We start from the raw sequence: 19,869 nt of genomic DNA, 5'->3' as shown, positions 1-19,869 counted from the left end.
GCAGCAGTTATAGAAATTACAATCATCCGCGTCTGAGTCGCAATATATTATGGAATCTATATAATACCAACTCTCACATAAATAACTCAGTCAACTCGGTTCCTTCTCCAAATTTCAATCAAAATTTATCGTTGAAAACAGAAAAAATACGAAGATTTCAAGAAAATGGGCGATTGTAGACCGTTGGGTTTCTTGATTGGATTGCCATTTGCTTTGATTGCCTTGGTTTTATCTCTTGTTGGTGCAGTCATCTGGGTCATCGGGTAACTTATATTTTCTTCGTTCTTGATTTTTTTTTTCTTTTTTTACTGCATTCACGATCAACATTATTTAAAGATGCCCGCACGGGTTCGGTTGAGTGGTGTAAGTCTCAGCTATTTGACGTTATGATCGCGGGTTCAAACCGTTTTAATCAATAAAGTGGTTGGGAGTGGATTACTGGCCAATTACAGCCTAGATATGTAGACTTATGGGAAGTCCACATTCCGAAATTTGATAAATGAAGTTGTTCGGATTGGTCTGGTGGTCTGAGTTTCAGCCATCTAAACGTCATAGTCGTGCGTTCAAATTCCGATCACGCCCTTTATAATAGATGAAGTGATTGTGATGAGGGCTGCTTATAGTCCAAAATTGTCGAATATGTGGACTTGCGGGCGGTACATATTCTAAAATTTCCCAAATTTGATAGTGATCATAAGCTTCGGCTCTTGAGAGTGAATTTTCATTAAAAAAGATAATTTAAAGATTTTTTTTAATTTTGTGACAATTGGGTATAAATTGATGAATAATTGAGTTTGTGGGTGTTTTTGCAATTTACAGGACTATATTGAGTTGTTTATGCCCATGTTGTGTGTGTTGTGCGGGTCTGGCGAATTTGGCAATGAGCATTGTAAAGCTTCCGATTAAAGTTCTTAAATGGTTTACTCAACAGATTCCTTGTTAGAGATTTTGTGAGATTTATGGGATAATTTTGTTGTTGTTAGGGTTTATGTGTAGATTGATTAACAATTTAATGATTTTTGTTCATTATTACATTTAATTTGTGTTAATTAATTTGTTTAGAGATTGAAGCATTGGATATTGATGTCTCTATTTATTTGTTCATTAATTCAAGATTCCTAATTACTAATTAGTTTCTAAATTGTCGTTGTGTATGAGTATCTAGTTTTTTTTTTATGAATGTATGAGTATCTAGTTAATCACAATTATTAGTCAATCTGAATGTATTTGTATCTAGTTAATCACAATAATTACTAACATCTAATGTTTGATTTTTTTATTGAGTTAATAATTACTAACATCTAATGTTTGATTTTTTTTATTGAGTTAATGATCTATAGTGACAAGTTATTTATTCTAATTATCATTATTGTCCTTCATAAACATCATATGATCAAACACTAATTTATGGTTTCATTTGGTTAACCACTCCATTATCTGGTAGGTTCATTTTTTTTAAACCGAGATAATATCATTTAGGGCCTGTTTAGTTCAGCTGTTTTTTATAACTGGTGGCTGTTAGCTGTTGCGGATTAACCATTTATGGTAATCAACATAGGGCGAATTGTTTGTGCAACGCAATGCACAACTTTATTCGCAAAATTTCTTATAAATGTAAAAGACAAACTACATAATTTTTTAGATAAAAAAATACATATCATAAATAATAAAATTGTTACTCGCTAATTGTGGTTGTCTTATATCCTCTAAAAATTTCGAAACGTCATATTCGACGATGGTCTTAATAATTTATTGGCAAAAGGTACAAAAAATCTTCAGTCTTTAAAAAAATATAAATCAATCCTTTTAATTTTTTGAGTGCAACTAAGCCCTCTTTGTTTTCAAATAGAACAAATAACCCCTTTCTTCAAACAACATTAGAAACACTCGTTAATAATTGACATGTCTCTCATAATCATATAGAAAAAATGTTCAAAAATAATTTAAATGTTAAAATATTTATCAAAATTGGAAGGGGTAAGTGTCAAAAAAAGAAGTTAAAAGTATTCATTTGTTCGATTTTGAAACAATAAAAGTTTAATTGTTCAATTTTAAAAGTAAGAGGGCTTAATTGTGTCCAAAAAAATAAAAAGGTTGATATGTATTTTTGAAGAAAAGTTGAGGTTTTTTTAAACCTTTTGCCTAATTTATTGTATTTGTTCTTTATTTTACTTAAAGAAATAAATAAAAGTGACGGGTTGGTGATGCCATTGTGACAGCAGCGGTCACCAGCTAATCCATAAGATCAATCAGATGGTCCCAAACAATCAATCATGGGAATGATCGTGTGAGTCTGACCTATGAAAATATAGAACAAATTATTATAACAATTCATATATAGCATGATTTATATTTATTATTTATTATTTTTAAATTAAATAATATAATTATTTTTTATTGTATTAGTCTACTAAATTTAAAAACTTAATTAAAAATATTAAATTTCTATTTATTTCTAAAATTGATTTTATCATAAATATAAATTGAAAATTATACTTTTACAAAATTCAGTATTTTAATTAATTCAATCTAATTTTATAATAATATAATTTTATTTACATATATTAAAAATATAAATTTAACAACTAAATTTAATTTGAGTTTTATAATTAATTTTTTTAACTTAATTGACTAACTCCAACAATAACATTCTCAGCTTAATTCTTTCTAGAATCTTCCAAAGACTCCCATGAAATGAAAACTGCAAAAACAAGAGTGTATAGTGTAATATAAATATCACAGGCTAACATTACACCACCTCTACCACGTCCATCATGATCAAACTCTTATAAAATACCCAGGGGCGGAACCACGTTCAGGCTAGGGTAGGCTTGAGCCATGGCTGCCGTCGGAAAATCGAGAGTCGGAGGTGTAAGCATCGAAGGCAGGCGTGAAGTTGTTGAGTTTCAGCCATGGCTGACGGCGCTGGGCTGTATTTGTTGAGGAAGAAGATAGGAAAAACGTGGGAAATTATGATTCTTTTAGGTTTTACTTTTTGAGGAACAAAACGAAATGTCGTTTAATCACTTTCCTTTGAAATTTGAAAGGGCTTACTTTACCGAGTTTACTAACCAATTAGTCAATTACTATGCTATTAATTTCCATCATTACCCACATTTCTTTTCTCAAATTATAACACCCAACACATAATTCTTAAAAATTAATTTCTATTAGTTCTCCATTTTTTTAACCAAATTTTTTAAACTACTTAACATAATCCTCAATTTCTTTAATGTTAACATTTCTATATTTTTAACCAAAAAGTATCAATTTTAGTAATTTTCTAATCTTTTCTCTTTTAAATTAATTCCCCTCCAATTTGGGTAGGTTTTTTTTTCTTTTTTTATTTTATTAGTTCAAATTGATTTAGTTTATATATCTATATTGTTTCATAATAACTATACAAAGTAAATTTTTAGGTTATTTAAATTAATTTATTATGTAAAATCAAACAATTGATTAGACTACTATAATTAATTTTTTCAATTATTGTCATTTTATTTTATTTTATTGATTACTAATTTTATTTTATCCATAATCGATGAATTTTTCTATTTGATTTTTTTTTGAATATTTAAAAAATTTACTTTGAGAAAAACTGATCAAAATAAATCAACCGAAGACCATATATTATTATTATTTTTACAAAAATATAATTTCCAGCTCACTGTTTGTAAAAGTGCGTTCTATTTTTTTTTTTGCAAAAATTAATATATTATTTTTACAAAGATACGCTTTTGGTAGATTTTAGTAGATTATTCGGTAAATTTTAATAAATCGTCATGTATTTTGCAAAAATAAAAAATTAGTAAACGCAAAACCTTGTACAAATCTAAAAAACATACAAGGCATTATTTTCTCTAAATTATTTGCTATGTAACATATGTTGTTGTTTTTTATAGTATAGATTTTATGCGAAATGATATTTATCATACATTAATTATATGTCATTTAGCCCGGGCTGGAAAAAATTCCTGGTTCCGCCACTGAAAATACCCAATAAAAATTATGAGCTAAATAAGTTAATTTTGAGCAAAAAAATTTAATCTTTATAAGAAAATATGGGGATGAATTATTATAAGATTTTAAAAGTAGATAAAAATGTTAAAGATGATGACTTGAAGAAAGCTTATAGACAACTTGTTATGAAATGGCACCCTGATAAGAACCCCACTAACAAAATGGAAGCTGAATCCATGTTTAAACAGATCTCTGAGGCTTATGAGGTAAATTTATAATTTGATTTGTTATTAATATTCTTGGTTTTGGTTTTTGTATTTAGGTTTTTCTGGGTTTTTATTGTTTTTGTTAGTGTCAAAATGAGTATGAAACTTTAGAATTTCAAATTTGATTGGTTTTTATGTGTTGTGTAGAATTTAGAGTAGCAGTCATAAGATTATTATAATTTCTCTGTTTTAATAGGTTGCACGGACACGGAAAAATGAGACACTTATACATTTGATGCGTACACAGTAAAACAGTGTTATGTAAAGAACCAAGTTTTATGTCCGAAACATCAAATGTCCAAAATGTTTCGCAAGGGGACTTTTTTAAAAGAATAAAGTGTTGGTGCTACCTATATTGCTCAGTGTTACCATTGTGGCTAGCACACTATTTTTTTGCTATATTCTGTGACTTATAAGTGTAAAGTTTGAGACTTTACTCTGTATAAGAATAGACTAAAAATATAAAGTTTTAGGGTTTCAAAAATGAAAATTAAATTACGAAACGCAGGGCTCGATAAATTTTAGTGTCTTTTGAAAGGAAAATGGCATGCTAAAATGTAGAATCCGTCAAATTTATGTGCAATATAGTGTGTTTTGAAAGGAAAATGAAATGTCTATAGGCAAGGATCGATAAGTTTCCGTGCAGTATAGTATTTAATGTATATTAATTGTATAGACCATAGCAAAAGTTTGAGAAATCTGCTTAAAAGAAAATTGAAATTGAATAGTTTCCTTATAGGTTCTTAGTGATCCCCAAAAAAGAGAAGTGTATGACCAATATGGTGAAGAGGGTCTAAAAGGCCAAGTTCCACCCCCTGATCCTACTGCTGGAGATATTCCTTCATCGTTCGGATTCAACTACCGTAGAGCAGATTCTATCTTTGCTGATGTTTACGGGCATTCAAACTCGTTCGGAGCCAATAGAGGATCAAGTTTTTTCGCAAATGGAATATTTGATGATGATATATTTGGGTCTATTGGTGGAGGAGGAAGAGGATCAATGCATCAGACTGGCCCTAGAAAAGATCCTCACATTGAGAGTAAAATGCTTTGTAGTCTTGAGGAGCTGTACAATGGGGCTACTAAGAAGCTGCAGATTTCTAGAGAGATTGTTGATGCGAAGGGGTAAGTGATCACTACTTTTTTCCGGGTTAAATCTTTTTACGGTTATCAAACTATAGTGTTTTTATAAAATGGTTCCGTTTGAACTGAATGCACAACCATACAGAGTCAAATTTACTTGCTGTTGAAGTTATCTCCTAACTTGCCGATATCTACATATCCTTTTCCAAAACAGCAAGACTACGAACGTGCAGGAGGTCTCAGAAATTCACGTAAAGCCGGGCTGGAAAAAGGGCACGAAAATTACCATACCGGAGAAAGGGAATAAGTATCCAAATGTCATACCGGCTGATCTTATCTTCATACTAGAAGAAAAACCGCATCCTGTGTTCACTCGTGAGAGAAATGACTTGATCATTACTCAAAAGATTTCGTTAACTGAAGCCTTGACGGGTTACACTGTCCATTTGACTCACTTAGATGGACGGAATTTATCGATTCCAGTTAACGATGTGATTAGTCCGAGTTACGAGGAGGTTATCCGGAAAGAAGGGATGCCCCATAAAGACCCAATAAAGAAGGGAAATCTGAGGATTAAGTTCAGCATCAAGTTCCCGACTAGACTAACATTAGAACAGAAAGCAGGAATCAAAAAGCTTCTTACTTGATAAGATCAACTAACTTCAGGGGCAGACATTTTTTTGTGAATACAAGTAGAATGAGATATTATGAAGTGGTTTTTAAATTTATGTGACTTAGCAGTTAGATCATGAGAGTTTCAGTTTGGATAGTATGTGAAGTTTTAAGGTTTGTGGCATCCAATATCAGATTTTATGTATATATTTAAGTTTAAAATTTATATAGAGTTATTTTGATTATATATTTTTATAAATATAATTTTTTTTTGTTAAACTGATTAACCGATGGCCAATACCGATAGCAACAGTCCGGTTTCGAAAACAATGATTCAACATTTAAAAGTTGAAAGGAGACTATTGATTGATGATTAATTTCCAAAACATGGAAGATGTTATCAGCTATGCACAAATTACATTTTCTTCTATAAATACATGAACTACAATTACATAAGGATGATATGTAGAAGACTACAAAATACAAATTTGAAACAGCTTTCTTGTGCTTCAAAAATACTCTATGCTCGAATCGTCGCTAATCGCTGAAACCTGATGACGAAGATTCAATGCCTTCGTCTGGATCCCCATTCTGTTCTTCATTCCCATCCCTGATTATGTCGTCATCAGAGTCCCCGTTTATATATCCTTCGATATCCATGTCTACTTGATCATCGTCATTTACATCCATTTCATATTCATCGTCTTCCTCTTCCTCATTGGGATCCAAAATATAATCACTTCCCAGTAAGTCATCCGACTTTCCATTAAAAGCAACAGCATAATCATCAGCCACCAAGTGATCATATTCATCTCCCGTAGCTTGACCATTTTCATCATCATACTCTGATCTTTCGGAACTGCTTAGATTCTGAGCCTCGGGTAACTGGAATCTTGTTTCATCTACATTCCAATTAGCCCTTTCCAAATTCGTCGGTATTTTCCGATAGATTGATTCTCTAGCAATGCTCGTCTGAGCAGCAACATCCATAGCTCTCTTTACCGGCTTTTGCCTACTTTTTGCAGTGCGACGACCACGCTTACGGCCTCTTGCACGCGATTTCCCTTTCCATGAAAATATCTGCCCCGATTTGTTATTGGTTGCGGTTATACTTCTCTTGCTTGTTTCTGACCTAGAACCAACCCCCCTTGGTTGGGACTTTGTGCAACTGGTACTACTTCGACCTCGGGCTCGGCTTCCCTGTCCACGGGTGATTCCAGCCGAACTAACCCCTACATCTGCCCAATTATCTTCTTGAAATAACCCAGCTCTCTGAGGTGTTTCAATGGCTTCATAATCTTGCGGGCTTTTCACAATGGAAAACTTCGGAGGATACTTTTGACGATTCTGAATAAGAAAATGAACAAAATAATACATAAATCCAACTTCAAGCAAAGCTTTGAGATAAATGCATCACTTACTAGTAATGACTAATAAGTAGAGGTTATGATAGCAGCTTTTACTTAAAAGGCACATCACTTTTTAAAAATAAGCATGAGAAAGAGACTGACATTCCAAACCATTTAGAAATGAGTTACAATTATTGACAACTTACAATGAGGTCTCCATTGCCCTTCTCCTTCAGGGACTCCACCTCTTGATGCAGTACGTATGAAATGGATGAATCGAACTCCATGACTCTTAAAGCTATTGCTGCCGTTGTTCGTGGTAACCATGGAAGTACGGGAACATTTTCTATTTGATAAGAACCATAAGCAGCATCTCCAGACGGATGACTCGACCCCAGAAGTTCACTGGTCGTTTCAAAATTTGAGGATAAATAATCCCTCTTAACAGAACCCTCCAAAGATGTTAGAATCTGAGGATGAATTAGCATATGTTATACTCGAAAAGAATAATGTGTGTGGAAGAGAAGCAGAGGAGCAGAAAGGTATGTACAGTTTGCACAAAATCTTGTCATGGTAAATTGAAAAAATTATCCATTAACTTCTAAGAATGTCATAAAAAATAAATTTGACATGTTAATGCAATCAACAACACCATGACGACTTCCATGAACAAAGTGAGGTCATTTTGCACCCAAATCCAAAATTAGAGAAGTGAATGCATTTAGTTTATAGCTCAACTCAAGTGTAGAAAAACTAAAACAGGTAAATAAAAATGAAACAAGTGGAAAATGATTATAATAAAAGACAACATAAACCTGAAGCAAGTCTTCAACTGACGATGAGTGTTGCAGTTTCATACCCCATGATTTCCGATAAACATTAGTCCAAACAGGTTGAAGAGCTTCGGGCAGAAGAGAAACCTGCAAAACCACAATCTCAAATGATGTAGGCTACATTTCAATGGTTAACTCAATCTTCTGCTTAGCTTCTTATAAGGAATGGGTGTGAACAAAGTAAGCTAGTATGAAGTGAGGATTATGGTAAGAAAAGGAAGGTTTCTAGTAAAAGTTTTAACTGGCCAATCACAGATTCATAATATTATACACAATCAAATCCGGAAGCAACACAAAAAAGAAAGCACTTGCCTTGATCATAGCTAATAGCATTTTAAGCAATTTAATCCTCAATGGAACAGCTGATGTCTGCCAATCATAATCAAGACCAACCCTCAGTTTCTCACATGTCCTACAGCAAGGACATTGGTCATCCTCAGCGAATAAAATTTCATGGCAGTAATCGCAAACACTAAGTAGTTGGCTGCTTCTTTTCTTCCCATACTTCATGGCACATAATACCGAATAATTAAAACATTCTTTCCACATCCACTTCTCAAAATCTTCATATCTCTTCAAGGCGTGATTCCTCTCGGTTTGATTCCTTCCAAGCTCAACTGCAAAAGATGTTGAGGTTTCGGACATGTCAGAATCTGCAACACATAGAGTGCTGCTTGGGCTATCAGCACCAGTAACCATCTCGACAGCTTCTGATTTGGCAGTAACCCCAGTGTATCTCTCTATCACAGCACCTGACATCCTTTTCCTGACAGCTGCTTTAAACGACATTTCAATTTTTTGTAGCATCATAAGCAAATGAGCTTCCCTAACCCCACGTACATCCAAGGATGTCAATAGCGAATCAAATCCCTGCATCCAAATTTAGACATAATGATAACAAAGCAGATAAAAGTGTGTGAGTGTAAACAAATGGCGAAGGAAAAAAAATAGGAAGACATCATTAGAAGGAGGAGATGCACCTATCATTGTAAACAGGTTACAAACTTACAATTACTATATTAGTCCTGCAAAAGACAAGTACTGCACGTGGCAGACATCTCTTTCTTTTGCATCCATTAAAATTTCTGGCACAAAAAGGAAAGAGAAATGTGTGCCACAACCATAACTATTGCAGATACAGCACCATGCAGAAATGCACACACGATATACATTTACAATAGCATGTTGATTCTGAACTTGCAAAGAAAAAGTATTGAGTCACTGACTAGGAATAAACATCTACCTTTTCAGAATCTATAAGCCTCCAAAGACCATCATGTAACTCGACAAAGATTCTGCCACAGCCAGGATCATTGCAAGAATCAGATGTTGTAAATTGCCAGTACCTATTACGTCTGCGATCCTGACCAAGAGGCAATGACCTATATACATACAGCTCCTCTGCCTTATGACCAATGAAGGATTTAAAGTGTGAGCGAGACTTATCTGTAGCAAGTCCTTGTTGCATATATAGAAGATTATCTGGGCCATTGGAGAGATCTTGCATTTGAAGGTTTCCTCCAGAAGGCATATTATTAAGATAATTCATCTCGCTCCGAAGATCAATGGACTGTTCCTGCTGAGTAACAGCATTCCCGGACATCTCACCACTTTTTTCATTAACATTAACCAATGGGCTTTGCCTAACCTCTGGTGTAGACATTGTAAGGTTAGGTTCCACCTTACTTCCTGTAAATGATGAGTAGTGCATTTTCATCACATACTCTTCTTTCATACGCCGTTTATCAAGCTGCGCCTCTGCCCACATTTGTTTCTTTAGAACAGTTGCTGCTTCTAAGCGCTCCTGAAAAGCCATAAATTCAAAACAAGAAACAAATAGATTAATTTAGAAATTTTACCAGAAGGAAAAGGTAGTGATACCTCAAGGATAGCTCGGATTGAGTTCCCCTCAATTGCCACACCAATCAATGCAACAAGTGCATTAAGGCGCTCCTCAACACTCAGATCAGAATACTCACCCTCCATTAGTCCTTGAACCCATGGTTCACCAAGGTTGCTTTCATCAATATCTGCATCTTCTTCTTTGACGTTAATGAGTATTCCAGTAATATCAGAAATGCCTTTTACATCGATATTGCAGTCAGAATGCACTGAAGATAAACTATCACCCGGAAGCCGGACCTGGGGAGTTTTAATGACATCACTACTCTCATTTCCGTTTTCAGACAAAGTTTTTGCACCGAGTTTAGTTGAATCTGGAGAATTGCGAAGCTCCGCCTTAGGGTTCAAGTCAGTACTTAAATCTTCAATATCGGGATCATCTGCCATGTCACTTTCAGAATCTTCATCCCTTTCTGCATCATCAGCATCTTCTCCATCTACAATACCGCTTTTAAAAATCCGGATTCTTTCTCTTGCTGCTGCAAGTATTGCCTCTGAATCAGCTGGATCTTTCCTATACGGTGGATGCACACAATATGTTGATGGAGCCGTTCTCTCAAACAATTTTGAGTCTCTTGACAAAGCAGCAGAAATTGAAGCTTCCGGTGTCTTACTTGTTGTAAGATCCCTTAGTCCAGATTTCTTCCAAAAATAGTTAAATATAATGAGTCCATATTGTCAATTTTACAAATGGACATGTGTGTGTGAAAAGTAGCAATTTAAGTTACCTGAATCTTTTCGGCAACTTCTAATATTGTCAAACCGTTGCTTCCTTCAAGAGAAAGAATATGAAATGCTGCAAACTTGACAGTACCAGGTGTCAACCGATGCCTAGATCTGCGTGAATTAGAAAATCCCCTTTCCTGCATTATAGCAACCGCATTCTCAGCTGCTGCTCCATTGCGTAAATTAGTAATTACATCTTCACCATCATTACCCTGCATTTTAACACCAAAGAAGAACAACTTTATACCTCTACTAGGAAGTGAAAATGTAACAAAAATCATGCTCCACATAGTACAGCATGTCTTTAAGATACTATTGTATGTTATTTCTCAGAATAAATCAAAATGTCAAATCATTTCTAGTAAAGAGATGCATGCAAAACACAGAACCTAGAGCCAATGATTTCTGCACAGAGGCAACAAATCATCTAACTGAAACTATTTGTATCCTTAAAAAGGGAAAACCTTGAATTTTGACCAAATCAGGATTCACTTCATCCCAGAAATCCTGGTAAAAGTGACATACAAAATGATGCTCAAGGTACATTCATAATTTGGTTTGTTCCAGAAAAGTCATACATTAAACCACCAGTAGCTTTAGGTTTATGATACATGAGACATTATTGGTTAAGTTTAAGCAGAAGATTTTTATTTACCTGACTAGAACTTGTAAAACAAATGTCTAAAATTAGGAAAAAAAAAGTTAATATAATTTTTATTGAACAAAGGATCACTTTAGCCCCTCAACTTGGTACAAAGTATCAAAAACATCCAAATCTGGAAAGTTTTTCCCCGAACTTGGCAAAAGCGGCTCAAAATCCTCCCCTATGCTGACATGGCACCTTAATTGGAGAGTGGGTTTCTAATTAATTATAATTTACTCTAATTAATCATACTTAATTAATCATAATTAACCCCTAATTAACCTAGGGGTCTTTTTGAACTTTTTCCAAAAAAATCATTTTTTTTTTCGATTTCACCTTGCGTTTGTTCTTCTTCATAGAACAGACCCACGGGTCTGTTTTAATTTTTAAAAAAAATTAAAAATTTTAATTTTTTTTTTTTAAAATATAAAATTTGGAGTTTAATTTGTTATATATAGTTTTAAATTAAACGATTAAAATGTTTTTTTTTAAATTATTAGGTATCAAAAACCACCTAGGAAAAAGAAACTACTATCAAAACCGAAGAGTGTGTCTCACTCTCTTGGAAAGAGTGGGGAGGGGGGGTTTTGACCAGATTTTGCCAAGTTCTGGATAAAAGTGATCTTTTTTTTCTATTTTGGACGTTTTAGATATTTTGTGCCAATATCACTTTTTTCCTACTTTGGATGTTTTTGATATTTTGTGCCAAGTTGAGGGGGTAAAATGATCCTTTTTTCATTTTTATTTGGCCTGCTGGAAACATAACAATTTCTGCACTGAGATCAGAAAAAGGAGTAAAATAGAAGCACCTCATTTTCATCACGGACATATCCTGGCTCGACATTTCTTTTCTTTAGCTGTGGCCCAAATCTAGCAGAGAGCGCAAATTGTCGCAATATTTCAGGCCATGTTAATGGATTTAAGTGACGCTGCCAGCTACGTATATCAAAACCCCAAGCATACGCCTACACAAAAAATCAGAACAATTTTCAAAAAAAGCACCAAAGTAAAAAAATATGAAGTTCCCACATTATTAGATAATAAGCCAGATTTACCCCTTCAACAATTTGTGGATGACCACCTCCAGGATTGGCAGCACTGTTTTGATTTGCCCCAATTCCAGTTGAAGGTGTCCTTGCAACATCTTCAATATCTTTAATTATGGTTTTTAAAAGAGCAACATGAATTTCACCTAATAGCCTTGGATCCTGAAAGAAGAGGATCAGAAAATCTAAATGAAAGGCACCAAATTTTTAAGACATCCTGGATCCAAATACTCAACAATATCAAAAAGATCCTTACAAAATCATGAAAAGCTTGGACAAACTCATCCAAAGTGAATGGCCACAACCCAAGAACATCCGTAAAGGTAATTAAAAACCTCCAAACCTGTAAATTTGCAATTTACTGCATGAGCTTACACATAAGATAAAATTGAAAAAAAGATATAACCAATCGGTATTTATGATGTCACGATAATCTTAATGCTTGCAACTTTAGATAAATGAAAGCTAAGAAAATCTGTGGACAAGAAAAAAGTTCCATCCAAATAGTCAAGAAAACAAAGCTACTGAAACTCATTATGTCATAGCATAAAATGCATAACCACATTCTGTTGATACCCTTTAAGTTACTACAGTCTCACTTCACAAGATTTTTCGGTTAAGATATATATATATAGATTAAATAAATAGTTTTTCAAATGCCACCTGCTAAGACCCCAATGGTAAGCAACTCAACAGAAGACGACGTACCCCCAATGTGAATGACTTTTGATCCTATAAGCAAATGGCATACATTTGCACTCACTAAGAGCAAAAAGTTGTCCTTGCAGAAGTTAGCAGCAAAAGCTGTCACTCTAAAGAAAAGCTGCATTCTTCCATTTCCAATCATTACTCTAAAGAAATTACAAGCATCCATTATAAGATGACAAACACCCAAGGAGATTACAAGGAGTAAGTCACTGCTTCTATAGAAAGAATACAAAAGCAATCATTCATGTTCAATTGAAATATGCTTCATGTAGCATGCTCATCTCAGCAAATATCAGCTCCCAATCAGGTAAAACAGAACAAAGCAAGATTCAAAATCAATGAAACTCACCATTAAAAGATTCCCAACATTCTCCTCAGAATCATTCCAAGGTTGAATTGCAAATGGCTTCTTCAATAAAACTGATTTTGGAGGGAACTCAACCAGCTTATCTATAAACAATAGAACATAAAGCATCAGCTTCATATGGTCACATTGAAATATGCTACTTGGAATCACATATAAAAAGTGCTAAAGAAGTGTATTTGCACAAGATTCTGACTCCAAGTTATAAAACACTTGAGAAAGGTCAATAAAGCTCAACATCAGCTGACAGCAACTCATTTAAATAGCTGAACAAGGCCTACAGTTTGTTTATTTTGACTAAATTCTAAGGCTTCACTATATAAATATTCGACCAGGTGATAACAAGCCGGCCAAACTATTATCATCATGATTGATAATAGTAATCATAGAACTAAATTTCAAATGATAAGTATTATATAGTAACATGCTATCCTACGAATTTAGGAAATTACTTTTGTGTTTGCAGTTAGAATAAGAAAACAAAACTTAATTTATAAAAAAAGTTACCACTTATATCATACTATTAAACAGCATTTTCTACTAGAAATATTCCAAAATGATATTTTAGCCTCATACATCATACGAATGCATGTACATATATATATAAAAAAAGCCTCATAAGTAATTATTCCACTTCCAGAATGGCTAACATACGAACATCTGAAAAGGCATCAGAGTAGTAAACTTTAAGGAATAACCATATATATTCAAAATTTTAAGAGCATATAAAATGAGAGAACACAGAATAGAAAGAGTGCACAGGAAATTACAGCCTCCAATTGCTACACAAACAATCAAAACTCTCAGTCACCTCATTTTAAACAGCAAAAAATAAAATTGCAAGCATTAAGAAGACTAGTGACTATGATAAAATACAGACATAGCCCAATAATACACTACTTATATACAAATAGATGTTCTAGAAAGAAGTAATATGACCAACCTCTAAACAGATCAAGATTCTGCAAAGTTTCAAAGTCAAGAGAAACTGCGGAAGGCAATCCCTTGCTTGAGGCAGCTAACTCCATGAGTTCTATGCGTTCATCGTCAAGTAATTCCATAGACTCTTTAGCAATTCTACGTGCAATTGCTCTCTGGGTAGCAGCCTTTTGCCTAGCTGCCTCCTTTTCTCTGCGAAGTTCTTCTTTTTGTCGCATTTTCTCAACCTATTAACAAAATAATCAAAAACAAAAGTAAGGGGAAAAAATTATCTTCACATAAAAATAGTTGAATAACAGAGCACCACTGGTTTCCGAAATTACTCTCATAGACTCCTTCTGTAAGTATCTCTCTCTACGCTCTAGTTCACGCCTTTGCTCCCTCTGATACCTCTCCTCTTCTCGCTGTTTCTCACGCAATAACCTTTCTTCTTCCTTCCGCCTTTCTCGGTCATGCCTTTCCATTTCTTTCTTTATCTGCTCCTCCCTCTGAAAACACAGCAGAATTAATATTATACCATCAGCATAAAACATTATTTGCAGATAAAATCAAATGGATTGCAAGTGAAACCTTTCGCCTCAAGATATCTTGCTTTTCAAGCTCCTTTCGAATCCTCTTCTCATGGGCTTCAACTTCACGAGCTATCCTTGCCTCCTCACTCTGCAAGACTCTGAATAAGTTATATATTACATTCAACAGTATGCAGCAAAACATGCAGTAAGAATCTACCTTGCGCTTTCTCTCAATACGCAAAACATCCTCATCAATAGTAACCCTTCTATCAGGTAGCGTGAATGGATTGTCCAGTGCAGTGATAGGGTGGGCATCAACACCGATATTGGTCAATGAGCTTTTTCGTAGTACAGTATCATATTCTGTCGCAGAAGATGGCAAGAGGTGGCCCTGTCTGCTTTCTTGGGGCATAAGATTCAAACTCGGCAACGGACTTGAAAAACCATATCCAGAGGTTACTTGCTCATTTGCATGCATGAATGATCGTGCTGAGGGTAATGCAGTTGACTTGACATTATGATTGTCAGCTGGTGAGCTATAGTGGTAAGATGGGGTAAGTCTCTCATATGCATCTGCTCTACCAGTTGGTTGCTGTGGAAGAAACTGGTATTCATGTAAAGGCCTTGTAGTCTGAGGATGAAATGAAGACGGGACTTATAAATGATAGAGACATGGTAGGAAACCATACACATTGCAAAATAACATGGTGTTGAAAATTAAGAAAGTTTATAAAATCAATTATCATAAGGCTGAAGGAGAAAGGCCAACATGGCGGTAGAAAGAATTTGTAATTCACAAGGGAAGAGGAACAGAAGGGGAAGGAGCAAAAGAAAAAGCAAAAATATTAAAAACAGAAACAGAGCACATTCAAAATCTACAAGAGTTTTCTAATCCCTACATACCAAAGAGAGGAGATCACTCTCAAAAATATTATATATAAACTCCAGCGTGTGCGTGATCCGATATAAGTCATCAGGACCTAAGGCGGTGTTTGATAACCCCAACTTATTACTTAATTAATAGCATTTGATAACTATGCTAATTCAACTTAATTAATTCAATTAAGTCCAAATACTTCAAATTTTAAATCAGAAAAAATTGATTCAAATTTTTTATTTCTACTGAAAATATTAAATTGTTAATTTCTTTAATTATTTTATTTAAAATTTATTTATTTCTTTAATTTAAAAAATAAATTATCCATAATTATACATTAACTCTTTTTTTGACCTTTATATCCTTTATTAATATTATTGACTATTTTACCCCTTTAAATATTTATAGAGATATAATATTTTAATACAAATATTACTGTAAATATTAATAACATATTTTAATTATTACAAACTAAAAATTGCAACAATAAAATATGTTTAATGAAACATCAATATTTTTCAATAGTTAAAGTTATCAAATAAAATATTAAATTGAGCACTAAATCATTTCACTGATTATTATGAACAACACTTAGACTTTAGTATTTAATTTTCAGTTTTATCAAACACCATCTAAGTATCAAACCTAAATTTGATGATGAGAATAGCAGGCTCCGGTGGCAATGGAAACACAACGAAATATACCAATAAGAATCTGCTGTAAATAAAAGAATGTAGCCAAACCTTGATAGTTTTCACATCAGGGTGCTCATATAAGTTGGACTCCAATGCCCATCCGGGATGCTTCTGCTGCCCCACAGCAGCTGTTCCTAATATCATTAAGAAGATCATCAGAATTCACATATCGGGCATCTAAAAGTCACATTCGTTCTACACATCGAGCTATTAAATCAGAAAAGAAGATTAAAGGGAGATGCATTTAAGGATGCAACTGGGCAAAGGATGGAGTGCTCATAAAACCATAAACAAGATTACGAAGCTATAGCTGAGCAGCTTGCACCAAATTATTCTTATAAATACTAGTAATGAGATAGTCCGTGGAACATTTACCAACATTACAAAAAAAGAAAAAGAAAACAGAAGTTATAGAATTATGAAATTTACCTATAGGTGCACCAAATGCATCTGGCGGTAGAGGATCAAACTCCATTCCCAGAATCGGACCATCCTCCCTAAACGGCTCTCCCAACTGAGCCTCCACAAAGGCCATGGCTCTAAGCTCAGAAATAGACTGCTGGGATTCATAATACCTCTTCATTGCCGACATATCAGTAGAAATCCTTGCAACAGCCACCCCTGGAGTCCTCGTAACAACTCGCCTCGAATCCATTCCATGAGTAAACGGACTAGACGCCGAAGCATGCATAGCCACAACTTCATTTCTAACCTCAGTTTCCACCCCCATTTCCTGGCCAGCCTGAGTCGCAGATGGCGCCGGTGACTCATCCTTCCTCTGTCGTTTAATTGGCGGACCCTTCCGGTCCTTCAAACGTCTATGACAAAACCACATTTGAAGCTGGCGATCCGTAAGCCCTAACTGTACCGAAAGCTCAGCTCGCAATTCCTCCGATGGATAAGTCTCCACTGAAACAATCACAAGTTTAATACCAAATCAGCTCAAAACACTCCAAAACATCAAAAGGAGAACATATTCAAAGAAGAAAACTTGAAAAGAAGTAAGCAATAGCATTAAGCTAAATTAAATCCTAATTTGAACCTAAATAACCTAAATAACTATACTAATAAAAATACATTATGATTAAGAAATAAAATTACACTTAAAAAACTCAAATGCAAAACAAAACATAACCAAGTAAGCTAATTTAAAACTTCATTAACTTATTCAAAGCTTAAAATACTTAAAAAAAGAAGTAAAACAAGAACATAACCAGCATAAGTTTTTTCAAGAATCTCAAGCTGAGAAGCAGTTTTCATTTTCCTTTTAGACTTATTAACTTCTCCTCCTCCTCCTTCTGCCGTCTTCTTCTCCGCCTCCGAACCATCGCCGGCACTATCACCACCACCGCCGCGGCCGCCAGCTACTTCCATTTCTTCGAAACAAACCCTAGATATCAAAATCAGCAGCTCATGGACAGATCGAACTCCCCAAATTTACAAAATTAGAGATTGAATTTGCTTTCTGAAGATTTGTAATGATTGATTAGGTTTATTAGGAGTGAGATTGAGATTGAAATATGCGGCCGTGGATTGGCAAACTTTTTCGTCAAACAAAAAGAAAAAATTAAATTAAATTATTAGTCTATTATCTATGTATGAGTGTATGAATTGAATTAAAAGTAATTAATATAGTAATGGAAAAGAAAATTGGAGATTTTATTATTCTTTTTTTTCTTGGTTTTGTTCTTGAAGAGTTGAAATAAAATAAAATTAAGAAATTAGATGGAACAAAAACAACAGTGATCGCGGCCATTTTTTTCTTTTTGTTTTATGTTTTTAATGAATTATACTTAAATTTTTTTTGCAATTTGAATGATACTTTTGGGAAATTTAAGAGAGAGAGAGTGAGATTGATCTGATGAATTTTTGGATTTTGTTGTTTTTAAGGTTTTTATAATCCAACCGTTTTCTTTTTCGCGGTTGGGTTTGCGGGGTTTTTTAATTGAGAAAATTCAAGTATTTGAAGCGCGTGTGTACACGCGTTATCTTTTACTAGTTTTTACTTTAATTTTATGTTTGAGCCTCCGACAAGACAGCAGTATTACAGGATGATGACAAAAGTGGAATCTTTTTAACTGAGTTCTACAGTTTTACTTTAATTTTCTGAACTTTTTTTACTTCCAATACTACTCTAAAAGCAAATGAAAAAAAATCAAATTCTCAAATAATATAAATAAAAGAATTTATTATGATTTCACTTTATGATATTAATTTGGTTAATCAATTAAAATTTATTTATACTTTAACTAAACAAAGAAAATACAAATCTGATAAAAAAATTATTAACTAGTACATCAGATAAAATATGTTATTAGCAAATAAAATTATAGTTTTTTATTTGTATTATACAAATTAAATGTTACTTTTTAAATTTAATTTAATAAAACCAAAATTTGATAAAATTTATTTAAATGAAAATTTAATAAATTAAATTATGACAAAACTCATTCTGAGATTTATGTATTTTATTTTTTTTATTCAAAAAGTTTTTACTCCAAAAAAATTAATTCTTCAATTTTTATACTAGCCATATTTTGGTTTTCATGCCTTTTTAATTGACAAGCGCCAATAAGTATTGGCATTGGAAAGATAACAATTTCGATATAGGAAATTTCCATTTGGCAAGTATAGTGTCCGAAAAGATAAAGTTTTTGAAGTAGAAGCTTTTCTAACAAAAGTGGTAAGAATTTTGGAATGAATTTAGTCTTGATTTATATTAAATCTATTATTCTAAATTATAGTAAAATAAATATATGGGCTATAATAAGAAAACTGCTGGTAGCTGCACTTTTTATAATTTTACCATTTAAATAAATAGATGTTATAATAAATAGTTAGCTTAATGTACAGAAAAAGTGTCTACTTAAGAATTTCTTTGCACAATTTAAAATACTGAATATTCTAAAATTAATTTTACGGACAGTGAAAATAAAAAGTTAAAGCTTGTCCATACGAAAAAAGCAGGGCTGTGTACAACGCGCCTTACGAATAAGTACTCTTTAGTGCACTTCCCTTTTAAATGCGCCACTCACTTTTTCCAGATTACTGTTAAATATTTATTTATCTATAAAATTTCTTTCTTTCTTTTTTAAGTAAACTCTTTTGTTGAGTCTGAGTCAATAAATTTAGGATATAAAATTTGAAAATAAAATAAGACATTTTCTTGAAAGGTTTTTCTCTAATTTTTTAAATTAGTAATGTTGGTGAATCTTCACTAAAATTAAATCGTCCCCAGTTTATTCAAACATGCAATTCTTATCCAATTTTTTATGGTTAGTCCTAATTGACCAATTTTGATTTTTTTTTGTTTATTTATCGTTGTAGGCTAAAAAGTGGCCCACTTGAAATGAT

The 19,869-nt window shown here is 33.4% G+C and overlaps 3 protein-coding genes across 4 annotated transcripts; 2 read left to right on the top strand and 1 right to left on the bottom strand.

The window, feature by feature from the left end:
• Nucleotides 1-51: 51 nt before the first annotated feature.
• LOC126656342 (signaling peptide TAXIMIN 2) lies at nt 52-1,132 on the top strand. The gene is made up of 2 exons (XM_050350886.2): nt 52-263; nt 820-1,132. Exons 1-2 carry the CDS (start codon nt 166-168, stop codon nt 941-943), a joined length of 222 nt encoding a protein of 73 aa, XP_050206843.1. The 5' UTR covers nt 52-165; the 3' UTR covers nt 944-1,132.
• A 2,877-nt stretch (nt 1,133-4,009) lies between these two features.
• LOC126656339 (uncharacterized) lies at nt 4,010-6,107 on the top strand. Its single transcript, XM_050350883.2, has 3 exons — nt 4,010-4,226; nt 4,966-5,351; nt 5,524-6,107. Exons 1-3 carry the CDS (start codon nt 4,062-4,064, stop codon nt 5,954-5,956), a joined length of 984 nt encoding a protein of 327 aa, XP_050206840.1. The 5' UTR covers nt 4,010-4,061; the 3' UTR covers nt 5,957-6,107.
• A 154-nt stretch (nt 6,108-6,261) lies between these two features.
• LOC126654444 (homeobox-DDT domain protein RLT2) lies at nt 6,262-18,229 on the bottom strand. Of its 2 annotated transcripts, none has more exons than XM_050348300.2 (18): nt 17,730-18,229; nt 16,945-17,424; nt 16,564-16,649; nt 15,161-15,574; nt 15,002-15,091; nt 14,755-14,919; nt 14,436-14,658; nt 13,478-13,578; nt 12,677-12,763; nt 12,430-12,582; nt 12,184-12,339; nt 10,734-10,943; nt 9,985-10,647; nt 9,347-9,907; nt 8,416-8,973; nt 8,086-8,190; nt 7,477-7,740; nt 6,262-7,268 (listed from the first exon to the last, which is right to left on the bottom strand). In XM_050348300.2, exons 1-18 carry the CDS (start codon nt 17,887-17,889, stop codon nt 6,459-6,461), a joined length of 5,286 nt encoding a protein of 1,761 aa, XP_050204257.1. In that variant the 5' UTR covers nt 17,890-18,229; the 3' UTR covers nt 6,262-6,458. The 2 variants fall into 2 exon arrangements, with proteins under 2 accessions (XP_050204257.1, XP_050204258.1); XM_050348301.2 differs by having other exon boundaries at nt 16,564-16,643.
• Nucleotides 18,230-19,869: the final 1,640 nt, after the last annotated feature.

The sequence above is a fragment of the Mercurialis annua genome, linkage group LG7 (assembly GCF_937616625.2).
Source record: "Mercurialis annua linkage group LG7, ddMerAnnu1.2, whole genome shotgun sequence".
Classification (NCBI taxonomy): domain Eukaryota; kingdom Viridiplantae; phylum Streptophyta; class Magnoliopsida; order Malpighiales; family Euphorbiaceae; genus Mercurialis; species Mercurialis annua.
This window is presented reverse-complemented; position numbering and strand designations above follow the sequence as displayed.

Coding starts and splice junctions, on each gene's coding strand:
- LOC126656342 (XM_050350886.2), top strand. CDS start 166: ATGGGCGATTGTAGACCGTTGGGTTTCTTGATTGGATTGCCATTTGCT. Junction 264..819: donor GCAGTCATCTGGGTCATCGG/GTAACTTATATT, acceptor TGCAATTTACAG/GACTATATTGAGTTGTTTAT.
- LOC126656339 (XM_050350883.2), top strand. CDS start 4,062: ATGGGGATGAATTATTATAAGATTTTAAAAGTAGATAAAAATGTTAAA. Junction 4,227..4,965: donor AGATCTCTGAGGCTTATGAG/GTAAATTTATAA, acceptor GTTTCCTTATAG/GTTCTTAGTGATCCCCAAAA. Junction 5,352..5,523: donor GAGATTGTTGATGCGAAGGG/GTAAGTGATCAC, acceptor TTTCCAAAACAG/CAAGACTACGAACGTGCAGG.
- LOC126654444 (XM_050348300.2), bottom strand. CDS start 17,889: ATGGAAGTAGCTGGCGGCCGCGGCGGTGGTGGTGATAGTGCCGGCGAT. Junction 12,583..12,676: donor TCCAAGCTTTTCATGATTTT/GTAAGGATCTTT, acceptor CTCTTCTTTCAG/GATCCAAGGCTATTAGGTGA. Junction 12,340..12,429: donor ATCCACAAATTGTTGAAGGG/GTAAATCTGGCT, acceptor TTTTTTGTGTAG/GCGTATGCTTGGGGTTTTGA.